We start from the raw sequence: 19,050 nt of genomic DNA, 5'->3' as shown, positions 1-19,050 counted from the left end.
CAATTATTTTAATCTAAAAAGTTTAAATTATTTAATGAAATTCAATCAATAACCATATATTAATTTTTTAACAACAGCAAGCAACAAGATTTGTAGATGAACAACAATAAAAAGATTCTTGAAAGTTCTGCGATGAGGCAAAACCATCATCAACTTTACCATAAAATTAAGTAATTTTAACATTTTGAGAAATCTAACGTTACATCCTGGTATGGAGACTGGATTAACTTAGATTAATTATTTTAAAAAAAAATGAACTCAAATTAATCTAGTCAACTAGAACTCTTATTCTTCTGCGGTTTATTGGGATTACAACTGTGGTTTATTGGGATTATAAGCTCAAAGATGTTATCAATTTTCGTGAACTAGAACTCTTGTTCTTCTCCATGAAGCTTGAATTCTTCTATAGAAAGACATGAAGATGAAGTCTGTAAATGGAGATGAAAAGTATTAAGCCTGGGAACAAATATTGGAAAAGATTGAGCCACTGGAAAACGCAGAAAAGCAACCAGCATAAAGTTCATGGATTGAAACTGAAGTTGATAATATAAACTCGTTTGTCATTTCTACAGGTGCTCAAAGAACCCCCAGTACTTCAAAAAGTCTCTCATTTTCCACACAATTCATTGTCTGGCAACAGTTTGTCAACATGAAAATCATTGGTTGCTAGTGATAGAATGATCAAACCTGCAATATTGTTTGAGGTTATGAGAAAATAGCCATCATGCAAACTAGAGATGAAGGCTCAAACTTTGTTTTCCTTTCAAAATAAATAAATCGCAGACAATTCAGTAAAGAGAGGAGAACCTGCTTTCGAACCATTTGAGAACTCTCTTTCACCAAGTCTCGTACCATAAAGTAAGCAAATTCATGTAGTACAATGTCACTGTAGTTTCTATAATACAACTTAGTATGGATGTAATGGGGGAAAGGAATTTTATTTATCTCTAATCAAAATGTGTTCCATTGACCTCACACAAACAATATTACTTGAAATATAGTAGGGAGATTCTCTCAAACCTTTATTTATGAAATTCATGCCAAGGAATTTAGTTTCTTTTCAAACAATTTGGATCGTCGGAGAGCATCCAAAGCTTCAGCTTGCTTCCCTGCGCGTTTCAAATTTACTGCCTTTACCTTCTCTGCCTTGATCCGTTCTTCCAACTGAATTCTTTCCTGGCTATTGCTTTCACTCTTGGTAGGACTGACTTTCACAGGCCCTGGTCTCTCTGAACCTTGTGATATTGTACTGGTATCTTCAATTCCGATTGCTTTCAAGGCAGATAGAAGTTGAGGATCGAGAAGATCTTCAACAACTACATCATCTACTGGTTCTGCTACGTTGGCAGAAGACATCTCATCCAACTGGGCTTCGAGAGCCTTGGCCAATTCAAACTCAGCTTCTGCTTCTTCCACCCGGCCTTCTCTTCGCAGCTTCAGGGCCTGACGTTTGTGACTCAGTGACTCCTGTTGCAATTTAAATCGATCACGCCCAGACAATGGTTTTGGAGCCAAATTTGGGGCACTAGGATCCTTTTGTTGAGCAGATGGAGCATTTGACGCAGATGTTGACCCATCATGGCTACCACCTACAGGTTCATGTGTCTCTACCTCAAGACTCTTCTCCAACAGCTTTGCCTGCCGAAGTTCCTCTCGAGCTTCTCCCAGTTTTCCTTCTCTCTTTAAAGCAACTGCCTTCCTCTTACGAGCCAAGACTTCTTGTTGAAGGGAAATTTTGTTCTGAGAAACCAATCCTTGAACATAATCTGTTTCATCTACATGTGGTTTCTTGCCTAAATTAACTGTTTCTTCGCTCAGTTTGGTTCTAGCATTTTCTTTGCTTCCAAAATTTTTGGGTGCATGCACATGACCATGGGGCTCAGAAGAAAGGGAAATATCTGAAACAGAACTGATTTCTTCATCCTTGCCTCTGACTGTGTGACTTCCCAAGGAGCCAACATGAACATGATGCTCCGGCAGACAGGATGCATCAGAACCAAAAATGACTTTATCTTCTAGTTTTCCAGCTGGTATTTGACTGTTCCAATCATCTCCTGTCAGCAAATCCATTACATTCACAGACTGATGAGCAGGAGGAATGAAATCATTTCCATGATAAACAAACATTTCGCTAAAAATTCCGTTAAAGGCCGATTATTATTATTATTATTATTATTATTTTAAAATGACAAACATTTCGTTAAAAATTCCTTGATAAACACAGTTACAAGTGCAAAATCCATATAAATATATAATTACATTATTGATAGTTATGGGGTACTGTTTTGTTAAAATCCATATACCAAAAGCCAATGTCTGTTTCTGTGAAACGCTCCATTTTTGAGTGCTCGGAAGGGTAGGCTTAAATTCTTTGGGGATGGGCTTCACTCTATCTGTATTTTGGTTTTGAGGAAATGCCATTGAGAGAGAGAGAGAGAGAGAGAGATTTTTCTTGAGGGAGTGATTGTGTTCGAGTACACTACGAGATTTCAAGCTGCGCCACAACTTATAAGATACTGGTCGAATAGTAAGCGGCCCTCACGAGTCTCACAAACAGTAAACTCAACACGTTTTGCACATAAAAGACATTCAATGATTAATTCTTTTTAAGGTTTTGTTTTCGTTTTTATTTCTTAAGGTTATTAAATTAGATGAGATTTCCATGTAACCCTTTTCATTTTTAACTATGTATATTATAATTTTTAAAAGCTAAATCAAACGAATTGATATATATATACATTTTTAACTATGTATATTATAATTTTTAAAAGCTAAATCATACGAATTGATTTCCATGAAACGTGTTATTAGATATATTTTTTTTTCAATTAGATAACAATCAAATCTAACCAGATTACAAGAAACTAAATACCAAATTGTCTAGCTATTCCATAAACAGCTTCTAACATGATGTACAACACGTTTCATGTAGTCTTTCTTCCCTCAGCAGCTGAGGTTGATTTAGATTTTAATAATAATGATGAGATTGCTTGTCAAAACTCCATAAAACTCCAAACCCTAAATTATAATCAAGTCATTTCGATTCGGCAATGATAAAGATTGCCACTCTTTCCTTTGCTAAATGCTTTGTATTTTTTAAGTTATTTAATTTTGCCAAGTGTTTTTTTTTGAAGGAATTGAAATGAAATGGATCTTATTTTTATTATAAATAGTTAATATTCTATTCGAATCAAAATATTTATTGCAAGAAAAGAGAGACAAAATAAAAGGAAAGACTTTTTGCTTGATGGAGAAAACCTAACAACTTGTTATAGGTATTTGAAAATGTGGTAACAGTTGTTTTTTAAAGTATTTTTTTTTATTGTAAATGTATCAAAAAAAAAAATATATATATATATATATATATATTGAAAAAATTATTTCTGATATGAACATATCAAAATAATCTGAAAATATTAATTTTTTTTTTAAAAAATTAATTTATTTTACATGAATTGGAACCTTACATGAGATTCACGAAAAGTCTGTCCTGTGGAGACCAAAATATTGTGGTAGGCCATGAAAAAAAAAAAAAAAAAAAAAGTCTTCTTGAATTGCATGTGTATGAACAGAGAACTACGTACAAGTTAGTTGATGTTATTTGATCATTCTGCTTTAAGATATATGGCTTTTTGGATGTTTTAATATCTCTACTTTAATTTTTCTAAGGCCTCTCCGATCTGTAGGTTATTTTTTCTACTCTAGAGTTTATTTTTTTGACCTCTATCCTTACCAATATCGTTGGTCTTTCTCAAACTTTTCTTTTCCATCATAGGGAGATTTTTAAATAATATATGAAAAAATATTTTAACTACTGCAACAGTTATGAACACTATATAAAACAAATATTACATTGCATATCATGAAATTATAAATATAGCAGCTTGAATGATTTATATTTCTCAATAATTTATTTTATATGAAAATATTTTTTTTTGTCGCACCTATACAGCGTCGCGGCAATCGTCCACCCTCATTGTAATGGTGTAGTATCTAACAAATGTGGGAAGACAAGGAATTTTTCTCTCTTATCAGTGCAAAAATACAATGGGAGTTACCACCTAATATTTTGGTCACTAGGAACCCAAACTGGTCTTAGAGATCGGGTACAAGGACTGGTTGCGTAAAAGAAAGATATTAGCACCCCAAATACGCAATACCTAAGGTAAGCCGCATTGTTTTATTGTCTGATATATGCTACGATTGTATACTATTTCTAATGGTTGGCCTGTCTATGGTTTAAGAAAAGTTCTTCTTGGTAAAGATATCCTGATCTTATCAAGTAAAACCTAACAATCCTAAAGTCAACAAAAGAACTACCTTTTTAATATCAGGAATATGTTTTACGTATAAATTCGTAATCCTTGATATTAAAAAAACAAATTAATTTTTTTGGGATTTTTTTTAAATATTGGCCAAGTTCTATAGACTTTAATAAACTGGTTATTAAATCGAAAATGCAAGCTAAAACGTATTTTTTGAAGTTTTTTTTGTTGTATGAAAATACAATATGATTTTTTTTTTGCTTTGAGAGACTTTGCCGTATGCATGAAAATAAAAAACAAGTTTTTTTTTTTATGTTTTAACAAAAACTAGGTATTTTAATACCGGATTTGTATTTTTACTATATAAAAATACAATCCAGTAATTAAGCAAAATTGATAAAAATACAAGGGGAAATCCCAAATATTAAAAATGATTTTTCTGATTTTTTTATTCTGATGGGCCAGACCCGGCCCAAAAGAAAAAATTGAACCAGAACCGCCCAAAAGAAATCAGGCCAAAATCAGCTCAAGAGGGAAAAAAAAAAAAAAAAAAAAAAACAACATTCTACAAGGTTGGACTCAGCGCAGCCATGTGAGCTGGACTGAAACAAATAGCTGGTTACTATACCGAGCAAAGTAACTAGTTAATTATAATTACCTGGTTACTGTGCGCAACACAGTAATTGTTACAATCAGAAAATCTAAAATAAAAACAGAGTACATGAGAGTTTGATGCACACTTGTTTTGCAGAGAATACTCCAATATAATTAAAAGATATCAATGGCCTTTTAAAGCCTTTACAAAATAACTGAATGAAATAAAACCACAACTTTACAGCACCTGCAATTGTAGGAGCTAACTAGATATTATTTTGAACGTGCAACAATACTTCCTTTATAATAGGAACAGTTATGCAAGTGAAGCTAAAGACAAGGACACTGAATTCAAAGAAATCCGAACAACTTTAACATCCTCCCTTAAACTGAATATCATTATCATTTAGTTTACTGCTGCATAAGAACAAACACCCAGCATACCTCGTAGCTTTAAGAAAACGTCTAAGCTTCAAAGGCTTTGTAAGAATATCTGCAATTTGCTCATGAGTTGAGCACTAAACCAACTCCACAATTCCCTCCTTTGTAAGATCATGAAGAAAGTAGAAACGAATATCAATGTGCTTGCTACGACCATGCAGAACTGGGTTTTTTGAAAGCTTGATGGTTGATACGCTGTCACAATATACTACTGTAGATTTGCATTGATCATAGCACAGTTCCTTTAGAATTCTCCTTAACCAGACAACTTGACAAGCACTAGATGCTGCAGAAATAAACTCAGCCTCAGTGGTGGAAAGGGTGACCACTGGATGTTTTTTAGAAAACCAAGACACAACACCTTAACTCATCAGAAACACATACCCCGAAGTGCTCTTTCTGTCATTTTGATCACCTGCGTAATCACTATTAGTGTATCCTAAAAGCTCTTAATTTCCTTCTTTCTTGTAAAACACCCCGAAGCTAATAGTTCCCTTAATATACCGCAAAACTCTCTTCGCTGCATGTAGATGCATTTCACTGGGATGCTCCATGTATCTACTGATCAGACTCACAATAAATGTTATATCAGGACATGTAGTTGTCAGATACATAAGACTACCAAATATTTGTTTGTAGAGTGTACTGTCAACCCTTACTCCATCTTCATCCTTGCTGAGTTTATGCCCAGGAACTACTGGATGTTTCACTAAATTGCATTGATCCATTTTGAACCTGTCAAGCACCTCCTGTGCGTATTTTCTTTGTCCAATGAAAATACCATCTGGTTTTTGCAACACCTCAATAATAAGGAAATACTTGATCTTTTCGAGACCAGTCATCTCAAATTCACTCATCATGGATTATTTGAAATCTTTGAACATAGCTGCATCATTTTGGTAAATATAAGGTTATCAACGTAAAGTCAAACAAATAAAGCCTAGTTTGAATATAACCAAGAAGAAGAAGTTGACATATACTAGCAGATTTTGTTTGCTTGAACGCAGAAAATGAAGTACAGGCGGATGGAAAAGCCCTCGCTTTTCTGCCTCTAAAAAAAACCAAAGAAAGCCTCCCTCTTTCACTGCCCTCACTTTCTTCAGTGCTGTTAGCTTCAGATTCCTCCTCATTGTCACCAACACCTATGCCCTCTACTTCATATGTTTCCCACTCAAGGTCAGTTGCAATTGCTTCTTTATAACAAACCTCCCAATCCCAACTTTGATCTTCTTCAAAAACAACATCTCTGCTTACAATTATTTTATGAGAAATAGGATCAAATAATCTGTAAGCTTTTGACTCGTCACTTACCCCAAAGAATATACATTTGTGACTCTAGTTGTCAAGTTTTACTCTTCTGTTATCAGGTACATGAACGTGAGATATATATCCAAAAACTTTGAAATGACTTACTGATTGTTTGATATCGCTCCATGCCTCTTCTGGAGTCTTACTTCTCACAGCAAACGTGGGACTTCTATTGAGAATTAATAAGCACAGTCTAGTTAACTGCTTCAGACCAAAATGTTTTTGGAATATGCTTCCCAAAAAGCATGCAACGTACCATATTCATTATTAGATATTTTGTTTTCAATTAGATAACAATCAAATGTAACCAGATTACATGAAACTAAATACCAAATTGTCTAGCTATTCCATAAACAACTTTTAACATGATGCACAACATGTTTCATGTACTCTTTCTTCCCTCAGCAGCTGAGGTTGATTTAGATTTTAATAATGGTGATGAGACTGCTTGTCAAAACTCCATAAAACTCCAAACCCTAAATTAGAATCGAGTCAATTCGGTTCGGCAATGATAAAGATTTCCACTCTTTCCTTTGTTAGATGCTCCGTTTTTTTCCAGTTATTCAATTTTGCCAAGAGTTTTTTAGAAGGAATTGAAATGAAATGGATCTTATTTTTATTATAAATAGTTAATATTCTAGTTAAATCAAAATATATATTGCAAGAAAAGAAAGAGAAAACAAAAGGAAAGACTTTTGCTTGAAGGAGAAAACCCAACAACTTGTAAGAGGTATTTGAAAATGTGGTAGTAGTTGTTTTTTTAAAGTATTTTTCACTTGTAAATGTATCAAAATAATATATTTTTTTTATTTTTAAAAAAATTATTTTTAATATCAGTATATCAAAATAATCTAAAAAAATTAAAAACAATTAAAGTAAAGAAAAAATAAAATAAAAAATGAAAATGAGAAATAAAAAAAATATATCAAAAAATATTCGAATGAAATCCAAAAATAATAAAAGTGAGAAAAGGATGTTGGAATGCTCATTAAATGGCTAGGAATTGATTGAGGAGGTTCAGAAATACAAGAATTGAAATTTGACATTATATATATATATATATATATATATATATATATATATTATGAGAGCCCTATTGACAAAGAAAATTCAAGTTGAGAAAGAAATGTCCAAATAAGATGTTTATGGACTCAATTAAATTTTATCCAAGGTTTAATTGAATTTATAGAGGGTTTGATTGCAAGAAATTTTATTTTTTTAAGTCAATTTTTGCTTTTATTAGATGAAATTATAGTTATGGGGTCCAATTATAATTTTAAAGAGTTGATTTGATCAAATTAGGGGCTTAATTGCATACTTATTGAAGTTTAATGGCCAATTAGGGACTTGATTGAAACGATCCGAAACCAAGTACCAAACCGAAAAAGGCGTTAAAATCAAGGGATCCAATTACAATTTATCGAAGTCTCTCCAAATACAAAAAAAAAAAAAAATTTATTTTCATGCATAGGGCCAAGTTCTCTCAAAAACAAAAATAAAAAATTCATCATATTGTATTTTCATATAACAAAGAAAATTTCAAAAAATATATATTAGCATGCATTTTGGTTTTAATAACTAGTTTATTAAAGCCACGAGAACTAGGCCAATATTTCAAATTAAAATTCTAAAAATTTATATTGTTTTTTTTTTCTTTTAATATATGGGTTTACAACCTTATACGTAAGACGTATTTCGAATATTAAATTATTTTGTTAATGTCAGAACACTTAAGTTCTATCCGGTAAGGTCCGATAAGGTAATGATCTCCTTACCGATGAGGACTTTTCTTAACCTTAGATGGACTAACAACTGGAAAACACAATAAGACCTTAAATTTTATCAGACAATTAAACAATGCAGCCTATCTTAAGTAAGGCGTATTTGGTGTGCTAAAACATTCCCTTTACGCAACCAACTCCCGTACCTGATCTTTGTAACCAATTAGGGTTTATGATGACCAAAATACTAGGTGGCGACTTCCATTCTATTTTTACAATGATAAGAGACAACCTAACATTTACTATATTTTTAGATAATACAAAATTTTAAAGATGATATTTTTATTGCAACGATGTATACGTGCGATAAGCACAAACCTCCTCATAAAAGGTTCCGGTATTTGATTCATCGAAGCCTGTAAAGTTACAGGAGCATTAGTCAAGTTAAACGGCATCACTCTGAATGTGGAATGCCTTTAGTGAGTTTGAATGGTGTTTTTTTCCAAGTTGTTGCCATGCATCCTTGTTTTTTTTTGGTATAACCAAGGGTATCCTGAGCGCTGGCCCAGACTAATCCCCTTTCACACCGGGTGGCAAGTGCTCCCCAAGCGGCCGGCTGCAGACGAAGAGAGGGGTTGAACCCCAGACCTCGTAAGTGACGAGAGTGCATCTAACCACTCCGCCAGGACCCCATGGGTGCCATGCATCCTTGTTTGATGTTATTCAAACTTTGATAATAGTAAAGGTAGTAAAAAAAATTACAAAAAAAGGCGTACTTGCTCGATGTTGGCAAGGACGAGCGATGGACTCGAGTACAGCGAGCACTGGACGAAGAAAAAAAACAGTGCCCAAGTTGCTAATATTAGAGTTTTTTTTTACCGGATGTATTTGTTTATGTATTTTAAAAATATATTTTTTAAAATTATTTATTTTAAATTAATATTTTTTGATTATTTTGATGTTTTAATACTAAAAATATTTTTTAAAAAATAAAAATATTATTTTAATATATTTTAAAATAAAAAATATTTTAAAAAAATAATTTTCAAGACAATCTCATATGTTTCGGTACCTTATAATAAGACGGAGAGCCTCTCTTGTCTTTTTGTGTTCACGATTAAAACATTTTCCACCACATGCACAAATATCACGCCCTTGGAAACTAGACGTGGAAGAGATTACACGTCAGAGAAAGTACTTGGTAATGTTAACGTCAAATCATTTTTTTATCAGAGAAAAAACCTTGGAAACTAATATATCAACAAAATATGAAGAAGAGAGGTGGAAATTAAATTGATTATTAATACTCTCGTGAAAAGAATAATGAAAGGAATTTATTCTGCTGTAATGTCTTTTGTCTCCATTTTTCGTACTATATTTAATAAAACCAGGCAGCTAGAAATTAAAGACCCGTTCATTTTACATAAAATATTTTATAAATGAAAACTATTTTATATAAAAAAAATATTTTTTTGTTAAATATTTTATATATTCTAATCAGGATTACGGTAAAGAAGAGAAAAATGATGAAGAAAATTATTATAAACTGGTCATGATAATAATAAAGATAAGGTGATAGAAGAGGAGGAAGTGATGGTTGTTGTAAGATAATGATGGTGATTAAAGAGATGGTCATGTGATCTAATCTTGTGAAAAAACATTTAATGAAAAAGAAAGAATAAAAAGAGATAATGAGGTAATTATGAGATATAAACATTTGAAATTCGGTATATTCATATCTTAACTCAAGCTTAATGTAAGTAAAAGTTAATATAGCGTTATTTCAGTTTAACCTGGTAAGCATAATGAAAAATAATTTATAATTCAATTGACATGTAAGAATTTAAATTATTTTTTTCATATTTTTTTAAGATGATATAATTTTAAATTTGTTTTCGTTAACCTAAGTTAATAATAGTTATTTCCATGACTTTAGCTTTCTAAGAAAAAAAACCAATATTTTACAAGGCTAGACTCAGCCCAACCACTGGACTGAAACAAATAACTGGTTACTGTACTGAGCACAATAACTAGCTAATTATTTTTTATTTTTGCTGCAGAACGTGAATTGCTCATGCATGCTAATAGAGAACACAGAAGAGAGTACATAAAAGGGGAGAAGATTACCTGGAGTGAGGGAGTGTGGTTGCTGGGCTAACGATGGCTTGTGATGGCGGGGGGGCTTGTGCTGGCGATTAGGCGTTGGTTCCAGGCGGTGTTGCTGCTGTTTCAAACGATGGAGACTAAGACCCGAGAATCAGAGGTCATTGTTCTTCCCTTCTCCTCTGTTTTCTTTCCTTTTTCCTGTTATACTTCCCTCTCTTCCTTGTTCCTCTCTTTCTTAACAAATGCTCCCCATGTTTCCTTCTTCCGAACGTAAACAAAAAAAATTGCCCCCTCAGTTTTTTTCTTCTCAAAATGTCCCTCTATTCTCCTCTACTTTCCTTCTGCTTCCCACTGTTCGTCTTTGTTCCCTCTCCTTTCTCCCTACTATCTCTCTTCTGTTTTTTCTCGTCTGTTTCACACTCTTCTCTTTATTTTTTTTCCTTTTCACTTTCCTCCTCCTTTCTCCTGTTTGGCTTTTTTTTTTCCTTTTCTCTCCCCTGTTTTGAGTTATCTCTTCTCTCCCCTCCAAAAATCCCCAGTTTTTCAACTCTCAACCCCTCCTCTCCTTATGTTCTGCTCTCTTCCCTCTATTTATAGGCAGGAAGAGAGAGGTGCTACCCTACCCTGTCATCGTCATGGCAGGGCAAGGCAGGGTGGCTTCTGCGCGTGCAGGGGAGTGCCATTCATAACAGTATTGTTTTGGGCATTTTTTTTTAACAATGGATGAAACGACGTCATTTTACCCAAAACATGTTGTTTCATTTAAAAGGATATAGCATCAAAAACATGTCATAGTCCAAATCAGTCCTTAATCTTTTATGTGTTCAATCAAGTCCTTATAATTTTTTATTTTAAAAAATCAATTCAATTGCATCCCTGTCAAATTTAATTGTCGACCTTGAAGTTGACCATCTTTTTCATATTGATCCTTGGCCTTGAATTTATGCAATTGGACTCTCAATTGATCAATAAACTTTCAATTTTTTTAATTCGGCCCCTGATTTGGTCAATTACAGCCCCTCTATTTACATGCATTTTTCATCTTGGTCTTTGGTTTTAGATTTCTTTAATTAAGTCCCTGATTTAACTCTTAAAAATTATATTCGATCTCGAATATTTTAACTATGGTGTTGGTAAAAATTCCACCATAAATAATTCCAACTCTGGCGTTGGTAAAAATTCGTAGCTACAAAAAAAAAATCAGTATATATATATATTTTTTATTCCTAATCTTGATATCAGTGAATAAATTGATAAAAATACATTTTTATCCCCCGCAAGAAAGAGAAACAATACAAGCATCAAACATGAATCATTCAATTTACAGTGGAACCCATAAACCTCAGCCTGCTTGCGAAAACGTTTACATTTGATTCATCAGGAAGATGAAAAATGGTTCCTGTTTGCAATTGTTGGCAGAAGGAAAAGGTCTAGCTCAATATTGCTTCAAATATAAACAGTATAACCCAGACAGGACTCCAATCACGAAAGGCAAACCTACTATGCAAGCTTGTTTATTAGTTGAAAAGAAAAATATCATGCTCCTCAAAGGGGCCACATATAGTCTCTCCTCGCTAGGGGAATCTAATTTCCTTTTGGAATTTCTTGTATCCGGATGAGAGATCTTGCACTGTGCATACATAACACTTTTCGAGCCCTGGTATTAGAATATCACAGTATGGAAATGATACAGAAGACCTCAAAATGGCTAGACAGACATACATACATAATAGAGTTGAGAAAATCTCGTTTTATTCTGCTGTAATGTCTTTTGTTTCCATTTTTCGTACTATATTTAATAAAACCAGGCAGCTCATAGGTTGCAGCATAACCATATCCATGGTCCCTTTAATAGAAATTAAAGAACAGTGCATTTTACATAAAATATTTTATAAATGAAAACTATTTTATATAAAAAATATTTTTATATATTATGTTCAAGATTATGGTAAAGAAGAAAGAGATGATAGAGAAAATGATTGTAAACTGATCATGATAATAATAAAAGATAAGGTGATAGAAGAGGAGGAAGGGGTGGTGGTTGTAAAATAATGATGGCGATAAAAAAAATGGTCATGCGATGCTAATCTTGTGAGAAAAAAAAAATATAATGAAAAAGAAAGAGTATAAGGGGGTGGTGAGGTAATTATGGGCTATAAATATTTGAGATTCGGCATATTCATATCCTAACTCAAGTTTAATGTAAGTAAAAGTTAATATAGTGTCATTTCAGTTTAACCTGGTAAGAATAATGGGAGATAATTTTTAATTCAATTGACCATGTAAGAATTTAAATTATTTTTTTTCATATTTTTTTAAGATGATATAATTTTAAATTTGTTTTCGTTAACCTAAGTTAATAATAGTTATTTCCATGACTTTAGCCTTCCTGGTTGAACTCTGACTGAAGGTGTGCAATATACAAATAACTCGAAGAAATTGTAAGGAAACCTTGGACACTAAAATCTCAAAAAAAGATGACGAAGAGAGGGGGAATTTAATTTCATTATTAATACTCTCGTAGTAAACAGAATATGAAAAGGGCAGCAAAAGCAAGTTACTTTTTGTTTATATTTCTTGTGCTGTACATATTAAAGAAAGCAGCTAGCTCACAGGTTGCCTAACCATGTCCATGATCCCTCTGGAATTATAATATGGAGTCGTGGGCTTTTTCTTCTTTTTTCACCGACACATTTTCATAGAAGAGAGATTTCATATGCTCCTCAAGACTCGGAAGGCGATGGTTGACATCGTAATCGTACATCAAGGGGACCATTCTTGCAATATTTAGAGAAGCCTTGGAGAAAGTTGATGAAAATGGATTTGGAGAGAGGCATTCCTGGTTGAGTTGTTTCCACGCATCAGAAATCATGTGCACAACCTGCTTTCGTGCGTCTTCGAACGATGATCCTTCGTTTTCTCTCAGATAGCATTCGACGTATGATCCATCATGGCCATCTTGATTCTCGTCCTGCGATTTTGTTTACATATATACGCTGTATGATTCAAAGAGACTTTCGTCCATAAAAGAGAGACATTAAAATAGGAAGATGATAGACTTTGATGTTACCTTGGCGCTTCCCAAGTCATCCCACAGGCGCAGAATTGTGGCTGTGGATGATATGATGGGTGGAAAATTGCTAATAAGTTCTTCATTTTCCTTGCTTAAACCTTGGCCCAGTAGAAAGAAGATGTGAACCAGAACTACATGGACACCAGAACTGACAATCCCATTCTTCAAGTACTCCTCACCACTCGGCAACTTCCCAGAGGCAAACCATCTTGCTTCCACAAGAAACGCCCTGCACAAACTAGCCCACTGCAGAAAAATCAACCGAACAATCATTATGTGTTGGAAAATTAAATTCTTATCATAGCTTAATTTTAGCTTTTTGCGCGAAAATTGTTGTGGGATATCATACTGCTTTTCGGAGAGAGTCATCTGGGTTCCACCCGTGTTTGTTGTAGATCTTGTAGCTGATTTCGTCTGTAATATTGTTCAGAGCCTTGAAACATATCTTCATGTAGTCCGGTAATTGTTCAGCGGCAGCAATGTCCCATCTAAAACGATGATGGGAGAGAGTGAGAATTAAGAAATCAACTACGTCCGTTCAAACTTGATGCATGTGAATAATAAATCCTACAACTGATGATGACCTGTTGATAACTTCTGTGAAGCAAACGAGCTCATCGAGAGTGCCATGAACATCGAAAATATCGTCTATTATGTATATCATAGAGACGGGTTTAGTGAGCTCAATCCTTTGTTCTGAAAGACTTGGATCCGTGAGGCATGCCATTGACCACATATACCATTTAAGCGGTTGATCTCTTGCAAATCTCAATTCGGTAGACAATCCGAGGTCTTTCCACCATCTAAATGAGCACATTAAAGTAAGAAAATACGTGAGAAGGATTCGGTGCATGATAGCATGCATATAAAATCAGTTAGTCACAATCAAACTCACTTCAAGATCTCAACAATTTCGTGTTGATGTTGGGATTGGACCCTCTCACACTCGGTCTTTGCAAGTTCTTGAAGCTCACTAATCCATCCCTTTGGCTCGTCGTTAAAATAGTATTTGGCCGTGAAACTCGCCAGGCTTTTGTGATGTGGATGGTCCAAAGAATTCCTAACTAATCTAGCTTGATTATTGTCTAGATGTGTCAAACTTGAACGTAGAAGCTGATAACTATAATCTCCAGCTTCATCCAGCACATCTTCACCTCTTATACTTAGCTGTGAAGCTTCATATAAACTCACTAGGCCCATGATGTCGCCACTTAGTTTTTGCTTGAATCTTCCCTCATTGTCCTTGAAGTTGTCAAATACTCCTACCACATGTCAATTTCGAGATAAACAAGCAATCGTAAGGATCATAACTTCACATAGATAGCATGAAAAGAAGATGGGATAAACATTAAAAATTAACAACCTGCGGATACGTGGTAACCTTGTTGTCTCAACAATCGAAAGCGAAGCGCAACCTCATAGAGATTGTTATCACTATGAATGGTGCTTAATAACATAGATTGCCTTGTTAGAATTGAATCAATCTCCTCTTGGAAATGATAGTCAATGCAAAGGCGTTGGATAGCATCAATCATGGCCAGACCTTGAATTGGCTCCTCTCCTTCTTTCCTCCAAATATGCTTGAATGTCTGCACCTTTTCTGCAAACCCAGCACTGTCAGAAGCATCCTGCAAGAGTAAAAAAACAGTTCCATTGACATAAATTTTCATAAGGTAATAAAGGCCAATTATTATTTAAAAAAAATTGAAAAAAATGACTAACATTTCGTTAAAAATTCCTTGATAAACACAGTTATAAGTGCAAAATCCACATATATATAATTACATTATTAATAGTTATGGGGTACTGTTTTGTGGGACCAAAAGCCAATGTCTGTTTCTGTGAAACGCTCCATTTTTTAGTGCTCGGAAGGGTAGGCTTAAATTCTTTGAGGATGGGCTTCACCCTTTCTGTATTTCGGTTTTGAGGAAATGGCCAGCCAGAAGCAGCTGTCAAGGAAACACCGCAAGACAACGCCATTGAGAGAGAGAGAGAGAGAGAGAGAGAGTGAGTGTGTTCGAGTACACTACGAGATTTCAAGCTGCGCCACAACTTATAAGATATTGGTCCAATAGTAAGCGGCCGTCTCAGAAACAGTAAACTCAACACGTTTTGCACATAAAAGACATTCAATGATTAATTCTTTTTAAGGGTTTTTTTTTTCCTTTTTATTTCTTAAGGTTATTAAATTAGATGAGATGATATTTCCGTGTAACCCTTTACATTTTTAACTATGTATATTATAATTTTTAAAAGCTAAATCAAACGAATTGATAAATAAATAAATATATATATATATAAATATCATAAGATGAAACATTATATTACAAAATAAAATTATAACTACACAAAATAAAATGGATCTTATTTTTATTATAAACAGTTAATATTTGTAGTAAAATAAAAATATATATTGCAAGAAAAGAGAGAGAAAATAAAAGGAAAGACTTTTGCTTGATGGAGAAAACCTAACAATTTGGAAGAGGTATTTGAGAATGTAGTAACAGTTATTTTTTAAAGTATTTTTCGCTCGTAAATGTATCAAAATAATATTTTTTTTATTTTTTATATCAATACATTAAAATAATCTGAAAACACTAAAAAAATTTAAAGTAAAGAAAAAATAAAATAAAAATTAATTTAAAAAAAAGGTTTTAAAACACACAAACAAATAAATTTTATAATGAATCTAATAATATAATAATTAAATTATGTTCGCATAACACAATTATTCATTTCCTTCACCCAACAACAAAAATTATCAAAAGAAATATCCAGAACAGCAATTCAACTATAGAACTATTTTTGTCGTTATTGTAAAACCTTGTAGGGTCTCACTGGGATGGACGTACGATTGGTTGATACATACCAACTCTTTAATTTCCTTGCAATCCATTAAAATAATTTCCCTTTCGGTTGACAGGTCAATTTTCAAATTCGTTAGTATCATTTTTTTATTTTATTTTTTTTGCATTCTCTGAAATAAAAAATATAAGATAAACTCATGGAGTAATTTGCATAATTAAAAACTTCTAGGACTAGAATATGCTGGTCCTTATTTTGTGAGATGCTTGCAAGTGAGGAGAGGGATCACTGCTTGTGTTTTTGTTTTTGCAGTTGAATTTGTTTTTTTAATTATTTTTTAGTTAAAATAAAAATAAAATATAAAAATTTTATTGAAATATATTTTTAATTAAAAAATATATTTATAAAAACATCAAAACACCACCGCCACAATAAACACAATTGAAATCTTACATGAGATTCACGAAAAGTCTTTGTCCTGTGGAGACCACAATATTGTGAACTGCATGTGTATAGCCAGAGAACTCGATCATGATTCCCACCGGTCTATTTTCTGCTTGCCAGCTTGTGGTGTCGTGCGCCCTAAAGGAAGCCACGTCATCTTTTCTTTCCTTTTGTTTTTTTTCCGTCGCAATAAACATATGTTTTTAAACCGCTATTAAGTGTTTTGTGTGGTAACATGGTTATGAATGAGGTTCATTCGCAGCTATATATAACATTATTTAGATAAAAAAAAAATGATTTTCATTAATAGAATTCATAAAAATTAAGTTGAAACCGTAGGTTTTGAAGACTGGGGCAGGAAGCTATAATAGTTGAGTCATGCTTCATTGTACTGCGAGTGAATTTTAATTCACGTGCTATTCGCTAAACTTAAAATAGTTTTTTTTTTTTTTGAAAAACTAGTACAAGTGAATTAACTCACTGTTCACATGAAAAGTTTAGTTTTTTTTTTTTCTGAAAAACCAAAGTAGTTAAGTGATTTTACTCGTACTATTTACGTGAACATGAACAATATTTTTTTAAAAAAAATTAGTTAAAGGTTTATTAAATTTACTCATATTGTAATTTTAATTTTATTCCTGATAATATTTTTACCTAATTTTATTGCACACTTAAGAAATCATGAAAACTATAGTTTTTATTGAATGAATTTTGGTACGTAATGAAATTGTAATTTTTTTAAAAAAAAAATTAAGTTTTACTTGAAAAACTAGTATTTAATATTATTTAATAACACTACATAAATTAGAAGGATATCGCATGATGACGTAGCATTTGTGGAATTTGATCGCAATTTCAATTATGTTCTTACCGTGTCCAACCCAGTTAAAAAAAAATTAGTTTTTATTTTTATTTTAATTGTGTTTTATTCAAAAAATTAGAAAGAGATTGCTTGATTACATAACAAAAAATTCAGTTTTTGTTGTTGCATGCTTAAGAAACCATGAAAAATATAGTCATTGTTGAATAGATTTCGTATGTGATGACATTGCATATAGTTTAATGGAATAATAAAAAATATTTGATATCAATATTATTTATTTCATGATGTAATAATAGTAGTTAAATCTACAATATATAAATTAAAAATATTTTTTAATTATTTTATAATCTCAATTTGAAAAGCATTTTTCTAATCAAACACATTAAACTACTTTTTGTTCAACCTCAATTTCAACCACAGTTTTAACGAAACATATATTTTTCCAAACCAACCTCAACTAAAAGTACTTTTTATAAAACAACTTTTTTAAAACTACAACCATAACAGCAATCGCAATACCAAACACACCTTAAATACTCCTTTTGAATTAATAATCTGAAAATTATATATCTGCCTTTATGACTTAACTTAGAGAACAAATCTTTTTTATTAGAAAACCAACTTCTTGGATTAAAGCTAATTTTTACTCATTGCAATAAAATTGTTTCTTATTTTATGAATTATATAAACTTAAGAAATTGAGAGAGAATAAACATTTCTTCAATTCTTTGGATTTAAAGTTTTTTATTAGTATTAACATAGGTATTCGGATTAGCTTGTGTGCATCTTGATTAATCCCACGAGCTCTGAAGTTAATAATTATGTAAATTTCTACTAGTTTTAAAAGGACTTGAACTCATGGTCATTAAGAAATAGATTTAAAATTTGATCAGTTGAGTTACCCTTAAAGATATAAAATTGTTTTTTTTCTTCATAAAATATGATATGTGAAATGGACATTAATGATTAGAAGGTTAAGTATTTAATGAAACTCGAAAAATAATTTAATATTAATTCCTTAACTTTCTACCTTTCAAAGTAATCGTTGGTCCTTCACACAATTAACCAGCATATTCCATGTTTTACTTTCTTTTATAAATAAAATCTTTGTACTTTTTTCTAATTAATATATGTAAAATCTACCATTTTTTTCTATCTCTACCATTAGATTTTATAATACATTTTTTTTCTCATTAAGAAGGTTTTTTTTTTAAGTTTTAGCATTATTTATTAATTAATAAAAGTTTATGTGAAAACATAATACAGCTAGCAATGAAATCCTAAAAATTGACTTTTTATATGTATATTTACAGTAATATTCGACTTGAATTTCAAAATCAGCTCCTAGTGAAATTGACAATTGGAAACTCCTTGAAATTCCCAACTCTTCATGTTAAATGAAAAACTACATCTCCATATGATATTAATGAAACTCAACTTTACAATATTTTTCATTCGTTATATAACACT

General features: G+C 32.2%; 2 protein-coding genes across 3 annotated transcripts; both read right to left on the bottom strand.

Annotated features, from left to right (window-relative positions):
- Positions 1–291: 291 nt before the first annotated feature.
- LOC118031455 (uncharacterized) lies at positions 292–2,076 on the bottom strand. Of its 2 annotated transcripts, none has more exons than XM_073412475.1 (2): positions 1,021–2,076; positions 292–428 (listed from the first exon to the last, which is right to left on the bottom strand). In XM_073412475.1, exon 1 carries the CDS (start codon positions 2,068–2,070, stop codon positions 1,036–1,038), a length of 1,035 nt encoding a protein of 344 aa, XP_073268576.1. In that variant the 5' UTR covers positions 2,071–2,076; the 3' UTR covers positions 292–428; positions 1,021–1,035. The 2 variants fall into 2 exon arrangements, 1 of the variants encoding a protein (XP_073268576.1); XR_012171186.1 differs by lacking the exon at positions 292–428 and adding an exon at positions 494–687 and having other exon boundaries at positions 808–2,076.
- Positions 2,077–12,922: 10,846 nt separating this feature from the next.
- LOC118031658 ((3S,6E)-nerolidol synthase 1) lies at positions 12,923–15,521 on the bottom strand. Its single transcript, XM_035036146.2, has 7 exons — positions 15,294–15,521; positions 14,872–15,136; positions 14,404–14,770; positions 14,093–14,311; positions 13,858–13,996; positions 13,506–13,754; positions 12,923–13,406 (listed from the first exon to the last, which is right to left on the bottom strand). The coding sequence occupies exons 1-7, from the start codon at positions 15,486–15,488 to the stop codon at positions 13,083–13,085; spliced, it is 1,758 nt and encodes a 585-aa protein (XP_034892037.1). The 5' UTR covers positions 15,489–15,521; the 3' UTR covers positions 12,923–13,082.
- Positions 15,522–19,050: the final 3,529 nt, after the last annotated feature.

Source organism: Populus alba, chromosome 11, assembly GCF_005239225.2.
Source record: "Populus alba chromosome 11, ASM523922v2, whole genome shotgun sequence".
Taxonomy (NCBI): Eukaryota; Viridiplantae; Streptophyta; class Magnoliopsida; order Malpighiales; family Salicaceae; genus Populus; species Populus alba.
The sequence above is the reverse complement of the archived record's forward strand: the minus strand, read 5'-3'. Positions and strand labels throughout refer to the sequence as shown.